This window comes from Odontomachus brunneus, unplaced genomic scaffold, assembly GCF_010583005.1.
Source record: "Odontomachus brunneus isolate Ranch 3 - 2012 unplaced genomic scaffold, Obru_v1 Obru_scaffold_037, whole genome shotgun sequence".
Lineage (NCBI taxonomy): Eukaryota > Metazoa > Arthropoda > Insecta > Hymenoptera > Formicidae > Odontomachus > Odontomachus brunneus.
In genome coordinates this window covers 2,455,560-2,476,660 of record NW_022639487.1, presented here as the reverse complement: position 1 = coordinate 2,476,660, position 21,101 = coordinate 2,455,560, and the positions used below count along the sequence as shown (strand labels likewise).

Sequence of the window (21,101 nt, the reverse complement as noted above, 5' to 3'; positions counted from 1 at the left end):
GTACAAAGTCAGAACAATCTGGAACAACTTTCAAAATTATAAATTTCAAAAAGTGGGGTGCCAACTTCATACACTCGCGTTATTCTCCGACTCGCGCAAACGACCCGAGATCCGCGAGCGACCGGCGCCGTCGGATATTTCCACACTGTCGCGATTTTACAAAGATATCAACTGTTTACTGAGATCTCGCGTATCAGGACCACCGGTCTCATTTGCATCGAGTGCTTATCAGCTGCGCAAACTCGTACAGGTGCATCGTAGCATTATCGATAGATGAAGGTGAAAGGTGTGATGGATGCACGTGCGCACACACGTATAATACATATATATGTATAACAGCTCGTTAGACGTTAAGTAAACAGCATAAAAACGCGCGTTACACTCGCACGTCTAATCCTGAGAGCTGACAGGTGATGTTCCACGCGTATTCGAAGCGGTTATCATCGGCTGGCTGACTGCCTGCGCGCTTCTCATCGAGAACGCAGGTTCCGCTTTCCCGGTGCACAATTTCCGCTTGATATAATACGATCCTCATCCATTCACCTGTTTCTTGTTTTAGTGAGAAGGACAGCGATTGTCGAGTCGATCACATTCGACGCGTTTGCTTCTGCGACTCATCTTCTCTTAAAAAAATTTGCAAAGATTAATTAAGTTGAGCAATTAAAATTCACATTTCCCCGGTATTCAATATCTTCGAATATTTCTTCTCGGGTAAGGACAGGTGAGAAAGTTGATGAGAGAAAATGAGAGAGAGAGAGAGAGAGAGAACTTTTTTCCCGATTTCGGACAATAAGCGAGAAATACACGCGCGCAGCTAATGGCACACGTGTCAAATTTCTAAACGGGAGATCCGGAGAGCAGACATACATGCGAGTCGCGGGTGCGCGCGAATGCGAGTTGAGTACCCCTTTGTTACGAGCGACAATGAATCGTGTCAGGTGTGTCAAATCACACAGATGCGAATCGCTACGACAACCGCACGTCGTCGGTGGCTGTTATTTCTCCGGCCTATATAAGCCGAAGATTAGACGCGGAATAGAAACAATAGGCGTATAAGTTATAGGGGCTCTCTCTTTCTCTCCGCCTAACTGTCCAGTGTTCATCGAAGCGCGTGCCGCGATAGCGCCACATTGTTTCGCGGTTCATCGCATTGTTCCACGCTCGCGTACGCACAGCGAAGTTTTCTCCGTTGTCCCGCGGATTGGCAGAAATCGACAAGAGTGCATTTCGCGACGTACAAATTAATAAATTCGAGATACGAGACGATTGTCACAGCTGGTGATGTAACGACGACTCCTTCACGCTCGCGAAACTTTAACGAGATGTGGAAGAAATCCGATGTATGCGGCGTCTGCCGTTCGAGAAAATAATAACGTGGCGAAAGATGGATGAGAATAAGAGAGGCACCACCAACATGCCGTATCCACGATGGACCACCACGAAATCTTGGCGTCCTGTCACGATCAACGTTCAGTAGGTGGATTCTCCCTCATTGAATTGTCACGTTGAATATCTTTCTGTCATCTTTTTGTCCTGTTGTATGTTAACATCTTCCGAATATTGTAATCTGTCATACATGTTATATAGTTTCATGTTATATGGTTTTATGTCACATAATTTCATGTTATATAGTTTCTTTTTCATGTATATGAAAAATATATATTCTCATTATATGTGAGAATGTTATATAATTTCTTTTTTATATAAATTCTTATTAATTTTACGTTTTTGATAGCTCAAGAATAAATTGTCAATAAGGTCTAACATCTATTAACATCTTACTAAGGAACATAATAAATTCCGCTAGAAACACAGCAGATTTCGCTGGAAGCTGGATTTAACAAGTTTTAATAGTACATTTTACAGTTCCTAAAATATAAGTAGCACATATAAGACAAAAGGATAGCGAGTTATTGCGGAATCGATCTATTGTTCTATCATAAAGTCTCCTACAATAATTTTTATTGTAAAATTCCCTCCGTGTACCCGAATAGACGAGGATCTTTCAAGCTAGAGTCTACAAAGAGTTCTATGTGCGTTTTGACAATGCGACAGTTGAACAGTATTTAATTCGCGCGCTTTTGTTTAAAGTTAATTGAGAACGTTTCGGACCGATCTAGTCCATCACCTTAACGAGCATACACTCCGCATAATAAAAATCGATTTATCAATAGCATTCTCAAATAACCGCCTCCTCCAACAAGGACGATCGAGCGCAAACACTTTAATTTAATGACGGAATGTTCTCCGGCAATTCAATGGCTTTTCGCGGGATTCGCGCCGGAATTAGCAGTGACCAGTATTTCTTCTTGTTCGGCGAACACATATTGATGTCACGAATATTTAATTATATTACGTGAGATCTATACATAATACCGCGTCTCTCTCAATATCAGCATCATTAAACAGATTTTATTTATATTTTTGAAATATCTTGCGGAGTGAAATATAAATTTATGAAATTATCGATTCATAAAGTTCACAAAGAAGCATTTGTTACATTTTGTCGTAAGCAATTAAATAGCATTCTCTCAAGTTTTTGCAGCTTTTGCGTGTCGTGATTTCTCTCTCTATCTCTTTTTTTTCCAATCGTTAGCCGACTTTCAAAGACCGAGCTGGTCGATCGGCAAAATGTGACATCAATTATTTAAACGTATCTCGACCATGCGAGCATTTCACGCTTATTTTCATTTCGTGAAAAATAAATGAGCGTTCGCGACGATTACTGCGACTTACTTCGTATTCATTGCGACAATGCAATATCTTCTGATGATTTAGAACGAGGGGTGTTCTGTTTCGTCTCGTAATACTCTTTCTTTCCCTCTTCGTAATATTTGAGTGACGTGGATATAACTGACAAGAGAAAGTTTTTGGTAACTTGCGACGAATTCGCGCGAGAACTTTGTGCCGCCGTACGTCGCGTGACTTTTGCGAATGCCAAAACTGTGTAAACGTCACGTAGTCCTTGAACTTATAACTAACGCTCGTTACGGCTGTAAAAGCGCTTTTAGAAGATAAAAATTCACAATTCTCTCGGATCAAATCTTTGAAATTTTGCGAAATTGCGGGGAGAGATAGTTAACCACCGCCTCTCGTGCAGCGATTCGCAGTAAGACAACGTGACATCATTATCACGGAGAAAATGAAGTAAATCTTTCTCCAAATTCTCTAGAATCGCGAAGATCATCTCTCGTCGTTAATCCAACTTTCCACCAGCGTGCATCGTGCGTTGACGTCAGATTCTCCTCTCGCGGGTAGCGCGCGTCTCTCCCTCTTCGTAAAGACGCGCGCGCGAGTACTTCGCGCCTCGTCGTCGAGGACGAGGCCTCCAGCAACAGCCAGGAGTTTCCACTGGCTGTCCGAAGTGGACGTTTATTGGGTCTTCGATGTTTATAAAGCGCCCGCTGCCCTCGCCACCTCGTCGCACGATAAAACTCGGAAATAACGAGTTCTGTCTTCTGTCCGTCATGAGATCGTGTAGCGTGCACACCGTCAGCCGCAGCGCGCCTCTCACAAGGTGCGTTGTTTCCGTATAGCGAGTGTTAGAGTAAAAGATTGGAATCTCGGAATTGAGAGAAAGACTCAACCGTTCTCGCTTATCCCGCCTGCAACGCAAACGGATTCAAATTCCGTGGACTAGGAAAATCTTCAATTTCGCGGAATCACATTCATCACTGACTCCACGCGTGATTCATTTGTTACCCCCAAACACGACTTTAGCTGCGTTCGGGGAGACGATATTTGGCGCTAAAAGCATGTTATGATCTTATTCAATTTTTAGTAAGTAACAAGGACAGAACACGCTTTTAGCGCCAAATAGTGCCTCCACGAACGCAGCTTTTGAATGTCGATTGTAATTCATCTTCGCGCGGGCAACCTCGACAGGACTCGCGGGTTTCGATAGATACGTAAAAGGAAGTCCCGACACAGGAAAAGCATGAAAGTAAGAGTACCATCCTTTTTGCAGATCGCCCAAGAGCAACTTGCGCAGAATCAATCCCATGAAGAACGACCTGGTGGTACCCGAGAGTAAGTTTCGGTGTTCCGTCGACATCGTCCGTGGTTTCTAATCGATGTCTTCGCACGCTATTGTTTGTGTGATCTCGTGTTTTAAGAGTCCCGACGATTTTCAGTGTCGGCACCCGTCATTCCCCCTTCGGAGACATTCGACCCTTCCACCGATAGTTTTCACTCAGCCATGAGGCCGATCATCATGCTGGCTCAATGCTTCTCCATGCTTCCCGTGTGCGGTGTCAATAAGCTGGATGCTTCGTACCTTCGGTAGTGAGCCTCGCTAACGTTGAATAATTGGGTTTATGTTAAGGCTGGTGTACAACCTCTGTGTGAACCACGATGTTAAATCCCTTGGGCCATTGAACAATATTTAACTCTAGAACACCACACTTCTTTCGAGTTTCGATTTTACTACCTTGAATGCACAGTGCACTTAGCTACTTTCAATTAGGGATGGGCAAAAAGAACCGATGTTTTCTGAATATCGATTCTTTTTGCCCATCCCTACTTTCAACTATCAATATTTCCTCAGAAGGTGGATATTTTTATTATATTTTTTTTCAGTTTCAACTCCAAAACGTGTTGGGAATACGTCTATATCATTAATTACGATTGAAGTTTAATGAAAAAATGAATTTTGTAGAAAAGATCGAATAGAAAATTCTTTATAATCACAAGAGGCTATTTACTAAAAAATTTATAGTTTTCTTGTAACGCCGTATTATATAAAACCAACTGCTATTTATTAAAGGTGGAGGATATGACTTTTCAGAGAAAAATGTGAAACAATGATTTCAAAAGAATATGGCTTTAATTTGAAGAATTTTAACGTCAAGACGTTGATTTCAACGGTATCTTTTATATCTGCTAAATAGCAGGACTATATAGCATGTTACATGGACAGTTGTAGAGGGAGGATAGAAGTGTTTTTTTCCTCTAATCCCGATCCCTTATTTTTTACTGTATTAAAACCGCGGGCGTGGTGTTCTAGGGTTAATTCTCGAGTATTTCTCGAAAAATTAATTAAATTACTACCGTGAAGCGTAATTGGATAACGATATAATCAAATAGACCACTCTGCAATCGATAATTACTGGTAATTAATGGTTTATCATATGCACGCATGATTTTAGGAATCTCGTTGGAAACGGTGTTCAAAGCCGCATCATTCGTGCAGTTAATATTCCAATCGAAGAATTTCGCGCAACCTTGACCGATCTGAGTAAAATAGGAAAAGCTTAAAGAGGACTGATCTGAATTTAATTTTCTCGATCCCCTTTTGAAGTATTTTGATTAGAACTTCGCAGATCTTACGAGCGTTAAATGCTCCGCAGATTCACCTGGCGAAGTCTGAAGATTCTGTACTCGGCGGCCGTTCTCCTGGGCGTGTTCAGTATGACAGTTTTCAACGTCTTGTGGATATTTGCTACCGGAATAAACTCCACTAAAATGAGTAAGTTAGTTGGGAGAAGATCGGCTACAGCTTTGTTTCAAAGCTATTTACGTAGAACGCGATCACGATTATCTATCCCGATTCGCAGCGGCTTTTGTTTTCTACGCCACTTCCTTGGTGACCGCGGTCTTGTTCTTACGACTAGCGAGGCAGTGGCCCTGTCTGGCTCTAACCTGGGAGAAACTGGAACGCGAATTCACTTCTAGGCACCGGAGGATCTCGAGGACCACTCTCGCGACTCGCTTCAAGATCGTCACCGCCATTGTCATGTTGCTCGCGTTAGGTAGGTGTCGTTTCGAGCGTGATTAGCGATTAGATCTCTCGATAAATTAATGAAGAAAAAAGGAAAAAAGACAATATGAGCTTAATTTGCGGTCGTGCTAATCGTTTATTTGTTTTACAAAATTTAATTTCTGTAAAAAACAGAACGTATCGATCAGTTTTTGTGGATAATTACAAAAAAATGGTTGAAACGTTCCATTTTTTTTTTATTAAATTTTGTTAAACAAATAAACGATTAGCGCACAACAACCGCAAATTAGGCTCATATTGTCCTTTTTCCATTTATCTTCATTGGTTTTAATCTAAAAGCTCCCGTTTTTATTTATTGAGTTTTCTCTCAATAAAGCCACTTTGATGATCTTGCGTCTAAGTAACATAAGATTACAGTAAGGAAGTCAAAATGAGATTGTGAAATTATGATATTCATCATTGTGCCCCTTTGATTTTCTCATTGTCTCCACACAGTGGAGCACGGTTTCGCCGTGCTTTCCGGCTATATCGGCGCGGTGGAGTGCGCAACGCTTCACGGGAACGCAGACATTGTCGATACTTACTTCCAATCGCAATTTCCGCAGGTAAAACACATCGAGCACGGAGAGAATATTAGTTCCTTTTCAATTTTATTATAATTTTAATAGTCCAAGAATAGATTGTCAGTAAGGTCCATCTTGCTGAGAAACATAGCAAATTCCGCTGGAAATATAATACATTTTTAGTAGCACATTTTTCAGTTTCTAAAATATAAGCAGCACATATACAGCACATTACATTCTAAAATATAAGCAGACAAAAGGATAGTCAGTTACAACAGAATATCGATCTATTTTTCGACTACAAAATATAGAAATTTTTATTATAAAATTCTTCCCGTGTAAATTTATTTAATTTTATTCTCCTAATTCAATACATTATGCTATTTTTTAAATATATTTTTAATATGTATCTAATTTAATATTTATATATTAACTGAATATTTTGCACTAATTTAATCTGTCGCTAAACTTTACATAGCTTAAAATTATTTTCAAATTATATAATTATTTTAAATATGCTTCAAACACAACGAAATATCAATTGTTATCAATTGTTCGTTCGTCTTCACCAACAGGTGTTTACGAAAATGTCATACAGTCTCTGGAAGGGAATCCTGGTGGACGTCATAAATATCCTGAGTACCTTCTCGTGGAACTTTGTTGACCTGTTTCTCATTCTTATCAGCATCGCTCTGACGGATCAGTTCAGACAACTGAACAGCCGCCTGAATTCGATAAGAGGAAAGGTAAAGTAGACGAAATCCAATAAAAATACCTTCTCGTCCCTTACACGATTCGGGATCATTAATATTTGTCATATCCTTCGCGCGTTTGAAATTCCGTGTACACTTCAATAATTAATCCAAACTTAGTATATCTATTCAAAAGAAAGAAAAATTGTACAGATTCGTCGAGAAAGATATTCTCGATTAGACGAGTTAATATTATATAATCGCATTAACCATAGAGTGTCCCAGAGCTATCTTTTATACGTGAATTGTCACTCCACCGAGTCGATATTTAAAGCATATTCGAAAGATATTCGGAAATATCGACGAAGAATTCGAAGTAAATGAAATACAATTCGCTGAGGTACCCTGCGAAAATGTCAGGTCCTCCGAACCGGATTCCTAATGGTGACTTGTGATTTTTGCTCTTACTAACAAAGTCATCACCCTTAACATCATTTCGTTGTTAAGGCGATGCCGGAGTGGTGGTGGGCTGAAGCCAGGAACGACTACAATCACCTGGCGACCCTAACGCGGAAAGTGGACTCTCACATCTCGAGCATCGTCCTTCTGTCTTTCGCCACCAACCTATATTTCATCTGTATTCAACTGCTGTTCTCCTTCAAGTATATCTTACTCACATGACAATATGATAAACACGTTCTTGCTTTGGCTTAACTTCAACTAAACGCGATACTCACGATCTTACGTGTTATTGTCGTAGCCGTCTTTAACGTTTAAAGTTTATACCTCGCGAGTCATATTAGATTTGTGACGTCAAAAGCGAGGATGTCAGAAGCTGACGAAAGTTGTGTCTTATTTCTGAATAAAAATAAATATGAATGAAAGAGCAAATATGAAAGAACAAATATGAATGAAATATGAATGAATTTGAGATTGCTTGAACTTATAAAATTGTCCGGAAGGTATCCTTTTCCTCTGATGATCAATAAATAGTTGTATAATAAATAATGAAATGAGTTTGCTTTGTCTGCATGTCTCACCACTTATTATACGACTATTTATTAATTGTCAGGAGTAAGGGATACTTTTCGAACAATTGTACAAGTATGCTTAAGCAGAGTTTCAAGTGCTTTTTCGTCCATATTTATCTTTATTTAGAAATAGCACGCAGCTTTCGTCAGTATGTCGTTCCTTATTTCTGACATTACAAATTCAACATGGCCGCGGCGAGGTATAAGAAACTTTAACTTCCACGTGTTACCTCTCGCTGGGAGAAACGCATTAATCTCGTTCAGCTATCCGTTTAAATGAAGATATTCGAGTAAAAAATACATTTAAATATTTCTCCTTTGAAAAGGAGAAATATTCTCCTTTGATCGCACGTTATAAGATCCCGTAAACTGTTTGACGCGAAATCGTCGTCGTCTTCTCAAAAGAGCGATTTTAATTTTCTTTCTCTTATTTATATAAAATAGCAAATTCTTCAAATACATGTCGATTCTCTTCGACATTGTTTTGTAAACGTAAAATTGTCCATCTGTGTTCTTATTTGTATCTTCAAATTCCGCTATATTGCTTTCACGTTAATGTTAATTTCGCCTGAACGGGAGGCAACCTTGAATAAAAAATGAAACGTAGCACAAACAACAAAAGAATCTTTCGGTGGACTCACGTAAAGACCTGCGTCTAATTTTCTCAAATAGTCCGATACGCGGTATCGTGCGAAAGATCTACTTGTGCTTCTCCTTCGGCTTCCTGCTGGCGAGGACAACGGCGGTGTCTTTGTACGCCGCTTCTGTTCACGACGAGTCACTCTTACCAGCACCAATTTTATACAGCGTCTCCAGTTCTAGTTACGGAAACGAGGTTCGTCGTTTATATACCCTACCTGTGTCGTCTTCGACCTTTAAACCATAACCGACAAGTCACTCCGTGGGATCGTTACAAGACAACGTATAATATTCTCCGTGAAATGTTCCTTCTTTTCGAAGCTTCTTATTAACGAAGCAAACAAGCAAGCAACAAAGAAATTCATTTTTTTCTGTAACAAGAAGGTCCCTCTATTGTAATTGGAAAGATTATAGGTGTCTAAGGTCCATATTATATTAATAGTTATAATTTGAAACTCGTTTCAGGTGAGATTTGAATTCAGAATTAGATAAAGATTTTTCAGCTGAATCACCACTATAGATGGAAATGTCATATTGATCATAATTTAACTGAAAAACTTGGATCTAACTCTGAAAAAAAATCCGAGTATCTCAGAGACAAGTTTCAAATAATGACTATCAATACAGTTCTAAGGTCTGAATTAATAGTCGTTACTTGAAACTTGTCTCGCATGGTGAGATATTCAGAGAATACCTATTCTATTCTATATCTATTCTAATATCTATAATTCTATTCTAATATCTATTCTATTGAATTCAGAGTAAGATCTGAGTTACTCAGTTGAAACACACGATATACGTGATATCATAGTTGCAATCGCGATTCTGCTAAAAAACTCACATCTAACTCTAAACTGAAATATGAGTATCTCACTTGAGGCAAGTCCCAAGTAACGACTATTAATACAGAACTGAGTGTCGGTTATGGAAGAAAATAATGGCCCATTACTTAATCCCGATCGCTCTTTTACTCTCACATAAGCTTGCACAACGTTGCACAGGTCTCGAGATTCTTGACGCAAGTAATGACGGATAATATAAGCTTAACGGGGATGAAGTTTTTCTCCGTGACGAGAAGCCTCGTGTTAACCGTAAGTATGAATAGAGAGTGCACTCTGAATGAAGTTAAATGCAGTCCGTGCCGGAACATTATTTAGCTCGTGTCCAAAAATCACTCGTATTCTCTCGTCTGAAAGCTCTTCTTGTTCCCTCGCGTTGTACTTTTCATTGTGTTTTATTCTCGGGGAAAAGATTTTGAGAATACACTTACTGTTTGACGCAGCACGCCGTTAGAGTCGATTCAACCGCAAGAGAAACAACATGCAAAAGTCACTGATGGTCGTCGAGACAATCCGGATCGATCGTAGGCGATAATTGTGTGAAACATTGTTTAACATTTCTCGATTGCTAATGACGATCTAGGTTGCTGGAACCATTGTGACTTACGAACTGGTTCTGGTGCAGTTCAACTCCGCCCAGCAAATGGACCAGTCGAATATTACGAACTCTTGCGAGGTGAGGTGGAAAGAGAGCTTGTGAAAAGGCTTTTAGGGGAACTTCAACCACATCTTATATTCTCGCTTCTGCATCTACAATCACGAGTTTTGAAGAATGTTATGCAATAGTGTATTTTATAGTATCTTGTACATATATAGTACAATCACTGCTCTTTTGTATACTGACACTCTTCACAGTTTTGTACTTTTATATTTATTTATTTATTTATTTACATGATCGTTTCTCACTGGAGCGCTTCACGTTTGACTGCCAATTAAAACAGCTGAGTAGGGATTAATTCGGCCGTGTCACGTGTGTTCTGCGTGTTTCACGAGGGACTGTGAGTTTTATGAAATTTTTTACGTTTTTCCTTTCTCTCCCTATCTCTGTACACATAACATTTGGTTCTCGTTTACGAGTTGTTGTAACATAATTCCAGAGTGTGCCTACTTTGAGATTTACCGATTCGTCTGGTTTTTATTGTTTCATTCGAGCGACTGCGCGTAAATATAGCACAAATGGTCTCTACTTTATAATAAATTGTTATCTCAAATAAATCCTAAGACGCACCACATCACATTTATATTATATTTTAATACGATAACTTTCCGACTACCCTCAATTGCCACACGAATTTTACACATTCACGAAATACACCTCGTATCTCTCTCGTTGTGCAGCCCCGCGATTTTCTCACACACGTCAAACAGAAATGTGCCTTCTCCGCACTAGCGTACGCGTTTTTAGGATTTCTGGTCTGCCTAATGCACTTTATCAATCTACCCTACCAGTAGGAAAGCCCACCGTGAGTGACTTTATGAATTCTCTCGCATCCACTCTCTGTTCACATATATACGATGAAATTTTCTGCTGAATTACGCAAACTGTTGCCTCCTGTTGTCACGCTTCTTCTGGCAATATTTATCTACAATCTTACTCGAGATAAATATGAGAATTGTTGACATCTTCAAATAAGATCTCTCCATGTCCCATGCGTAAATACGTAATCTCTAGTTTTATTTTCGCAAAAGTGCATCGCATTTCTCGCATTCAGATTCTTACGCTTCCATGATTTCATTTCTTAATACATGTTTTGTTGTAGTCCCTGCATTAACTAACCCAAAGTACGTTCTGGAAAGAAAGAACGAGAAGGACGTGTATCGTCGGCATTTAATGATCGTATTGCGAAATGATAACGCACACTTAGACGTGCATCTAGACGCAGAGAACATACCATCGTCTATAGGCATGAGTCGAGGGAGCACACACACACGCACACACACACACACACATAAGTGTACTTTATAAGGTGTCTCGATGTATTTCCATAAACTCTGGCAGCAACAACTTATGTATAATTACTCTCATTCTCCTATAATTTGCATCACGTTCCATGATGATTTTGATGGCTTCGCAGAAGAGACGTGTCTCAATATAAAACTACGTGCTCTCGACGAGAGATGTCATTTATTAAAAAGAAAAACTTGTACAAAGTATTAATCGAAAATCCGTTCACGCAGAAATAATCACAGATAGAAATATTCCGTTATAAAGCTCGAGAGGCATATTTGTGAATATAAATACTGAATAAAAATGCGTGGATCATATATGCGGGTGTATGCGGAAATAGTCTATATTATATTTATATCCGAAATAGTCGGAGGCTTGCTACTTTTCAATAAAATGCATTGAAATTGTTAAAATAGTTTATAATTAGTAATTAGTAAGATATGCGCGAAATATACGTGATGGCTTCACAGAAGAGACGTGTCTCAATATAAGACTACGTGCTCTCGACGAGAGATGTCATTTATTAAAAAGAAAAATTTGTACAAAGTATTAATCGAAAATCCGTTCACGCAGAAATAATCACAGGTAGAGATATTCCGTTATAAAGCCCGAGAAGTATATTTATTTGTGAACATAAATACTGAATAAAAATGCGTGGATCATATATGCGAGTGTACGGAAATAGTCTATATTATATTTATATCCGAACTAGCCTGAGGCTGTAATAAATCTTCAGCAAATAATTTTGTTTTATTCGTAGATTATTTCTCAATATTTTATCAATTTTTATCGTATTCATGTTTTATTTCAATTTGCTTTAACTTTATTCGTTTCTTTAATAAGTTAACAAACATACAAATACTTATGTTATTTCTTGCTTACACAAATATTTCGTTTCGACGATGTTGCGCTGTTGTGTATTCACTTGTTCATTGAGACGTTGAACTGTAGCAGCACGACTTCGTACGTTACAACTGCACCGGCCACCTGTAAGTTAACTTACTGTCAGTTTAAGTGTCCAATGATTTCCGTGCAAACAGGAACAGTACATTTACAATAGTAACAGTAACAGTAGTAACAGTAGATATCGAGATATCGCACAGTAAATTACGAAATAACTTCGCCTCGTCACTTCGATCGTGCACTTATCGTGTCATGTGGAAACGTTCTTACCGCTAACATGAAATTCCGCGTGATGGAGAAGAAGCGCATTCCCGTGAGCGCGACATCGTCAGTGGTGAGTTGCAACATCAGCCTTTCGGTCTGCAAACAATTGTCGCGCGGATTTTCCCCGTTATGCGTAAAAAGGCAGCGTGAGTAATTTCTTTATAATGTAAAAAAGAAAGAGAAAGAGGAGAACCAATTTTAGGAGTATGACCCGTGCAGTTTCTCTCGCTTTCAGATCTTTAATTATTACCTCTACGTTGTAGGCGGACGCCGGGCAGGTGTACAATGCCGGCAATGCCACTTTGCTCTGATCGTTGATCCTAGAGGCGAACAAAGTGACGACCACCGTCCTGCCGATCAGGAACGCGAACGACCCGAAGAAATAGATATCGCTGATGAGGTTGTTGTCCTCCGGCTGACTGTAAGGAATGAGCGAAACGAGATCGAAAACAACATTTGGATTTATTTATTATTAAACAAAAAGTATTCAGAAATCATACATCCACAATTGTAATTAAAGATGATGATCTAATGTAAAAATTAATAACAATGTTAATCCTTATGTGCACATTTCAGTACAATTACACAATCAGCACACTGGAGTCTTTCGCGACCCCAGCTACAAAAATGTTTGCTGCAATAAAATTATTCGTTTTTTTGATTTGAAAAAATTCCAGAATATATTCCAAATATCTTTTTATATGACGGAATAATTTCTAGACGAAATTTGATTTTAAATGAAGAAAAAAAAAATGGAAAGCCCAAAAAACGCGAAAAATGACTTGATTTACTCCAAAAATCATAACTGACATCATTTTTTATATTTCAAGATAAAATTTTAAGAAACTATTCTCAAGACATATCTCTTTAAGAAAAAAATTAGTACAATAGCAGGATTTAAAAAAAAAGTATTTATTTTAAATATCGAAATTAGGATTTTTGTGAAAAAAAGCAAACAGTTTTTCCAAAATATATAGATTTAGTTTATTATATTTTATTTTATTTTTTATTTTATTTTATAGATTTACTTCATTTATTTTATTTATTTATTTTTTCTGGGGTCTATTTGACCCCACAGTGCGCAATAATGGTTACTGTACAAATTAAATCTAATTAAAATTTAAGAATATATCATGATAAATTGTAAAAATTTAATAATAATATAAAAATTAAATTGATGAATCGTTTAAAAAATGATATCCCCTGTAAATTTTCTTTCATTTGTATCATATATATAATATTTGTATTATAAATATAATATTTGCAAAGTAAATTTTTTTAAATATTTTTTATATTTTTTAATATTTTTTTTTATATTATAGATATAATATTTACGAAGTAAGAACGTAAGCTGCGTTACGTCTTGTTATCTATTAATAATAATTTACGATTGTAGTATTTCCTTTTCTCGTGATACCTACGATAAGCCGTTGAGTAGTTGCAGACAGATGAAGTAGAGGTTGTTGGCGAACGACAGCAGGATTATGGGCGCGATATCAGCGTCTACTTTTTTCACCGTGCAAGAGAGAACGGCGTAATCCTCGCGAAATCCACTCCAGTCTATCGCTTGATGCTTCGACATCGAAACTGTGACTTGCTTGTTTAACGTTTTGTATCTTTCGGCCAGGCCGGTGGATACCTGAAAACTCCGAACAAAGGAGCATCGGAATCGATTAACAAGATTGAGAAACATTGAGCGGCTACGAAAGAAAAGGAATGTCGGAGAACTTCGGAGAACTCGCGTGAACTTCTATTACTCTTTTATTACCAGCATAAGGAAGAGATCGGTGAAGTTCCACGTGAAAGTAGCCAGCTTGCTGACAATGAAGATGAAGATACCGAGCGCAAAGTTATATTTCACTGAAAAAAACGAAAGAAGTAATTATTCAAAAAGCTTCTAAAGCAATTAAACAAAAAGCTTCTAAAGCAATTAAACAAAAAGCTTCTAAAGCGTATCTAAACTAATAACAGATCTGACGAAAGACCTTTTAATTAATTTGCGCGCATGTGAATATTACGTTCGCACTCGTGATTTTTAGGTACCGTTATTCGTACACAGCGAAACGATAATTAATTAATTCACCATCTCGTATTTTTCGCGCAAGAATCGAAGGTTGAATTAACAATTCGAATTCTAACGGAATTCTCGTTTGAATTCCAGTCGACTAACGGTTAGATTCTCTTCGTTAAATTTCCCTTTTAAATTGACGGTGACCTTCCAGAGATTAATGCGTGCGCAGGACTCACCTATATCCAGAATAAACGCATGGGAGGATGCGCAATACACTCTCAGGAAATTTGTAAACGTCGAATTCGAAGTGCCGCTCCAGTCGTACTTCTTGGAGTTCACCGCTATGCTCAAGATGTGCTCGATCAAGGCCAAGAGCAAAACGCTCATGCTTATCGTGTAGAACTTCCAGCGAAGTTTCGGCCGTTCCGCTTTGTTACTGCAAACAGGAGAGATTGTGACATGTAATGCAAGATTAATTAACTCTGAATAATCGCAACGCCCACGCAAATTTTCATTACGAGTAAATCGATTTCCAATAAATAAAATGGCGACTTCCCACTACCCTTGTTTAAATGTTCACGCTCTTTGAGTAGAGATTAAAAGCCACGATATCTTAATGCGATCGGCTGTGCACGTGAATTCATTTTTTTCACACTTGCTAACAGAGATAATTACACCAAATTTTAGATCGTACCGAATTAGCGGTGCATATTCGTAACATAATAAATAATGACAATTACATTATAATTCCAGGCAATCTATTATAATTCTAGGGGGATATAAATTATATAATAATATATTATTAAATTATATAATAATATATTATTTATTATTTTAATTATAATTATATAATGATATTATGATTATAAACAGCCATTAATTGAAATCGTAAATAACTTTTGCTTCCTTCTTCTTTATAATTTTGTTTGCATGCGCGCGAAATATATTTTTTTTTATATAAATATAATTTATACAGCCCGTGTAAATATATTTGGCATTTTTTATTGTTAAAGTCTCGTGTCTGAAATTAACAAGTCGCTTCTCCCTTGAATAGTCTTTCATATAGTATATATAAAAATTCACTATCTTCGGCGAGAAAATATTCAGAGAGAATTCGATCTATGAGATATGTGTATGTCATCACGCAATAATAATAATAATGATTATTTTCAATTCTTATTTTAAAGCGATAGAGTTTTCGCAATCGACTAGGAGAGATCGAGTGTGACATTTTTTATTGCGAGCGTTCTCATAATGTCTATTGTCATCGCGTGAAACGTGTAAAACCAGCGTGATCGCAATCTTCTCGGTATCTTTTAAGAGATATCTCCGCGCATATATGTATATATATGTATGTAAACACAATGCGCATATAAAAGCGAAGTTGATTGTACTGTGATTTTCGTATCTTTCGGGACAAACAAAACCGACCTGTCTATGAATTGCTCCATGTTTCTCCAATCGCGTTGAAGGGTCACCCAACGCGGTGACAGCCAGAAAAACATGATCAAACCTAGCACGCTGTTCCCATAAAATATTGCGCCTACCGTTGCAGCCGTGAATCCACCTGAAATCAGATCGTGCAGGTTAAATCGCGCGTCAGAGAATAAGCTTGATCGAGGATTCGCGGAGGAAGAGATATCACATCGTCCGAGCGTATGTATGATCCACCGTTATAAAAATAAATATAAATACATTTTTCGTATCGATATAATTTGCTTCCTTTTCTATTTATTGTTTATATTATTGAGTGGAAAATTATAAATAAATAAAATTTAAGTTAAATTAAATTGAAATTAAATTGAATTAAAGTTTAAAATCTAATTTAATTCACATTTATTTATAATTATAAATAAATTTTATATTACCGATAGTTGGTGCTTATTGGCTAAAATGCTTAAATGCTTACAGACAAAAAGTAATTTGTAATCTTAACAGCATTACGTAATAGTTACTTATTATACATATTGAAGACACTTATTATTACTAATCTTAAGAAATTACTCATTATTGTTATTCAAAAAGTTACTAGTTAGCAAGAAGCGTTGAGTTAGCACTGTTTACGCTTTACGTAATGGTTACTTATTACCTATTGAAGAAGTCATGAAGTACTGTCATTATTACTCTTGAAGAATTACTCATTACCATAATTATTATTCAAGAGGTAATGAGTTATTACAAGAAGTACTGAGTTAGTACTGTTTGCGTTTTACATAATGGTTACTTATTACTTATTGAAGAAGTCATGGAGAAACTGTCATTATTACTCTTGAAGAATTACTCATTGCAATAATTATTATTCAAAAGATAATGAGTTATATAAGAAGATAATGAGTTATATAAGAAGTGCTGAGTTAGTACTATTTTCATCGAACTTTGAAAATCCTTTTCTTGATTTGATGCCACTGATCTTCCAGATAAAAGGTAGCAGCGATTGTACTTTGCGTTAAGTTTATAGAAGAGATTATACAAAATTGTTTTCGTAAAAATATGGATTTAAAAAACATAATAATTCAATGTAAATAGATATAAAAATCGGTTCGATTCGGTTTTGCTTTTACTCTATTCGCGACTATTACTCTAAAGAGAGAGGAAGAAGAAACTTATCAAATCCCGGTCAACTTTAATGAATGTGTATAGAAACGAGCAGTTCGCACAACTGGTAGGAAACTGCGCAAACGAATTTTTCTGCGCCTCTGTCCTCGTTGCAACCTTGTAGTAAACGCTACGTGTCAGCCAGAATGGGATAAGCGTGACGGAACATGAAAGACTTATCTGTTTACCTTGCACTTCGAATGTCGTGGAGTTTAGCGTCCTTATCATATGAATAGCCGACAATATCGCCATGACAAGCACCATCGCCGTTACGAGGGTGGCGTAAGCAGTACGAAGTGAGAATTTCGCGAACCTCATCTTGTTAGGTGTCAACTGGAGCAACCCTGATATCGGTAGGATACCGAAGAATTGAGCCAGCACTAAAATAGATGCAATCGCGCGATAGAAGCTCTCTGGATCCTGCAACAGAGAATGCCCTTCGCTGTAGACGTCGATTTTCCTTAATTAAGTCTTTCCCTGTGGTAAAATTCAGTTACTTAAATTCGGAATATATTTTTAATTGGGACTATGTGAGAGAGCTCGAAGATAGATGTTCTTTAGACATTGTATGATATTCAAAGCGTTTCTTGAACGTTCTTTACGTTCCAGATATTTTAACATTGTTTAGAGTAACTATTCTTCTTAGCTGCACTTTGTAGACTTTCTGCTCGTCTTCACCAGAGCATGAGCGCGTTTCGCGACGCATGAGACAAATACGAAGATTCTCTGCGGACTCTCACATTGTTGTTCGCGGATAAGATGCGCTCGTTGAGAAAGCTGTCACGAAGAATTGGTCGTGTCCCTCGCGAATCCGTGGGATGCAGTTCGGCAAGTTGAGTCTCCATAATATGCTTCTTCTTATTGCGAGCCAAAAGCGGCCAGATTTTCCGACAAGTCGCGCCGCTTCTCCTGGAGCCAGCACTGAATATCCGTTTCTTTTTCATCATGCCGTGGACATCCATGTTTAAGAAAGCGACCATTCCACGAGGGGAATCCTATGAGAAACGCAATCAACGCGATCGTTTCGGGAAGGGACGATACTGAATATCAATTATTTAACATGCGAGAAATACATCTTCAATTTATCGAAGGAAATGTATAATCCTTTTGTCGAGAGAGTTTGTAAGAGGGAACTGGTGATTTTTCACACACGCTTCAGACTCACGTTCCCGACTCACGAGGAGCGCGATAACCGCTTGAGCAATTAATTATCGTCGCATTACATCGAATGCAAGCCCAGCTGTCGCGGGAAAAGGGTTGGTCGTTTGTCCAACGTAGCCGTAAACCCGATATGTTGACACGGACAGACAACTCGCATATTAAGTGACACGTTTCTTGTGAGCCTTTTCTTCGGATGACTCTGGTCGAATGTTATTAAGTGACTGTCGACTATTCCGGAGTACGATCCTCCGCGAAGTTATACCGTAAAACTCGTAATATGAAAAATAATGGGACGCGCCACGTGCCCTTTGATATTCATATTATAGATTGAACGATATTGGAAGAAACGACGATAATATCGATACCAATGCAATTAATAATGTCAAGGAGAATAATCTAGCAAGAGACAGAAACGTGCCTTTGTTGAGAACGCAATGTTTGACAGAGCCGACGGGACACTGTGATGTTTTCCTTGAAAAAGAAATCAATGAAAGATATACAACAATGAAAGATATACTTTTAGAATATTAATATTCTATGCTCCCTTTTCATGCCGCATATGACATGATACACGTGTACGCGATACGTTGTTGTCGCGAACATGTCGCAGATATCAGATGCTGTTCGAATGTAGTTTACATAACTCTCGCTTTTCTTATTGAAATTTTAATGTACACTGTGTGTATCTACACAGTCTTGTGTGCAAAAAAGAAATAGCGTCTTGTATATACGCTTATAACACATGGAACTATTTATCATTTGTCACATATGTATATATGTATGTATGTATGTATATATGTATATATGTGTACGTGACGGATGGCATCTTTTCTTTAACGTCACCCTTGTTTATTAAATTAAAAAACGATTCGTTATCGAGACACTCACAGCGCTTCAAACTTGTAACTATCCGCAACTTCTCTTTCCGACTTTATTTCAAATGGACTGAAGAATTTCTCATAATTATGAGACAAAAATATAAAGATAAATATATGTCGCTTTGCGACACGTACACAAGAGTTTCTTACCTTGAGTTGTTTGTAACAATTGTAATTAATGATCAGTAATCAAAGGTGATTTTGCAAGGCGTATAAAAATGTCTCCTTAGACTTTCGGTTTAGTGTTTTGAGCACGCTCTGTTCTTGTTCAACTTTTACTAAGTAACAAGAACAGAGCACGCTCATAGCGCTAAATAGCATCTTTTCAAATACAGCCTTAAGCTACTCTTAACTTCTGTTATTCTTTTCTTCTTTCTCTCAATTATCTTCTATTCTATTTCTCGATTGTCGCACGATACATTTAAAGCTCCTAAAGCTGCATTCAGAGAGATGCTATTTAGCGCTTTGAGCGCGTTCTGTTTTTGTTCTTTCATAATTAACTTTAGTAATTAAGGACAGAACACGCTCATAGCGCTAGATAGCGTCTCCCCGAATGCAGTCTTAAACTACTCTTAACTTCTTTTTTTCTTTCTCTCAATTATCTTCTATCCTATTTCTCGATTATCGCACGATACATTTAAAGCTCCTAAGGCTGTATTCAAAGAGATGCTGTTAAGCGCTTTGAGCGCGTTCTTTAGTAGTGTGCCGTTTCCTTCGAATGTGACGGAAATTGTGTAGTGTAGTACGCACATAATATCCTCGCGTTTCTCGTGGCAGCGCTCGTTTGCAAGACGGACGAACGAGGAGAACTGGAAAACGAGCGAATGCTTTGATGACGATCGTCGTCAACCCGTTGCACGTGGTGCGTAAACGTGTACTAACGAGTGAAGGGCCGACTTGAATCAAGAGCGACTACGCGAAGCTGTGGGACGCATGTCCGATCAGATAGCCGGCTACACCACTTGTTCGCGAGCGCGAGCGGCTTCGTCGAGAATAAAATACATGTGCACAACATACGGTTGTATTGATTGAGTTATTTTGTTCTCTATTTTTTAGTATGTAAATTATGAGCGCCCATCTGGAGCGTCATTTATGAATGCCGTATCGATTATCCCCGCAGCAGGCTCGACTTCGCGATAATGAAAGACTGTAAGTTTCGGAGTTAATTAAGGAATCGCGAATACGCGTCTTGAAAATAGGAGCTGGTTCCCTGATGGTTCTCAGACTTTCCTCCTTTACTTTAAGATTTTCGTCTTAAACTCGTTCTTTTGAACTTTAAACTTTTTCCACTCAGGTAGCTCCTTCGCGCTCACGACTTTTCCCGCGAGTAATTTGGAAAACAAATTAAATCGGCAGTCTCAATAAGTCGAATAAAGATATTAATAATTAATTAGGGCGAGATCAGAGTGAGATGAAGAAAATTTATTCGCAGAAACTCACGAAGTGCCTACACCACGAGGTATCAATAAAAACGAGTGATCTACTCTATATATTCGAACGTCGCATCCCAATTTGTCTTCGTAAGTGCTGCAAGGCTGTACTATTTTTCCTGTCGTTGTACTTTGTGATATTCAATCGCTACATTTCCGATTTTTTCAGAATGTTTTACAACTTCTAGATCAATAAGTTTTATTTGCTCCGATCGGAGATAAGCGACGGTACGAGAGCAAAGGGTGTATTAGGCGTTAGGATTGATAAAATATTCAAGCATGCGACTTGTCCGCAAACAGTTACGGGAAAATGAACTACTAAATGAGATATGAGTAATAGCAGGAAAACAATGAGACCTGTTTGTACATGGCGCATGTTCCTGAATCGATTCTCTTTACGAAAAACACACAGCTGTGGTAATAGATGT

The 21,101-nt window shown here is 38.0% G+C and overlaps 2 protein-coding genes across 3 annotated transcripts; one reads left to right on the top strand and one right to left on the bottom strand.

Annotated features, from left to right (window-relative positions):
* The first annotated feature begins 1,384 nt into the window (after window positions 1-1,384).
* On the top strand, window positions 1,385-12,991 carry LOC116843958 (gustatory receptor for sugar taste 64f-like). Of its 2 annotated transcripts, XM_032814952.1 has the most exons (12): window positions 1,385-1,473; window positions 3,968-4,029; window positions 4,134-4,281; window positions 5,349-5,467; window positions 5,556-5,750; window positions 6,215-6,324; window positions 6,858-7,028; window positions 7,482-7,636; window positions 8,678-8,840; window positions 9,646-9,735; window positions 10,067-10,159; window positions 12,862-12,991. In XM_032814952.1, exons 1-12 carry the CDS (start codon window positions 1,385-1,387, stop codon window positions 12,907-12,909), a joined length of 1,443 nt encoding a protein of 480 aa, XP_032670843.1. In that variant the 3' UTR covers window positions 12,910-12,991. The 2 variants fall into 2 exon arrangements, with proteins under 2 accessions (XP_032670843.1, XP_032670842.1); XM_032814951.1 differs by lacking the exons at window positions 1,385-1,473; window positions 10,067-10,159 and adding an exon at window positions 1,687-3,517 and having other exon boundaries at window positions 12,862-12,982.
* Window positions 12,277-20,122, bottom strand: LOC116843959 (gustatory receptor for sugar taste 64f-like). Its single transcript, XM_032814954.1, has 10 exons — window positions 19,994-20,122; window positions 17,945-18,199; window positions 17,393-17,624; window positions 16,041-16,176; window positions 14,846-15,045; window positions 14,367-14,458; window positions 14,020-14,237; window positions 12,849-13,017; window positions 12,605-12,694; window positions 12,277-12,418 (listed from the first exon to the last, which is right to left on the bottom strand). Exons 2-10 carry the CDS (start codon window positions 18,182-18,184, stop codon window positions 12,353-12,355), a joined length of 1,443 nt encoding a protein of 480 aa, XP_032670845.1. The 5' UTR covers window positions 18,185-18,199; window positions 19,994-20,122; the 3' UTR covers window positions 12,277-12,352.
* Between the last annotated feature and the right edge of the window lie 979 nt (window positions 20,123-21,101).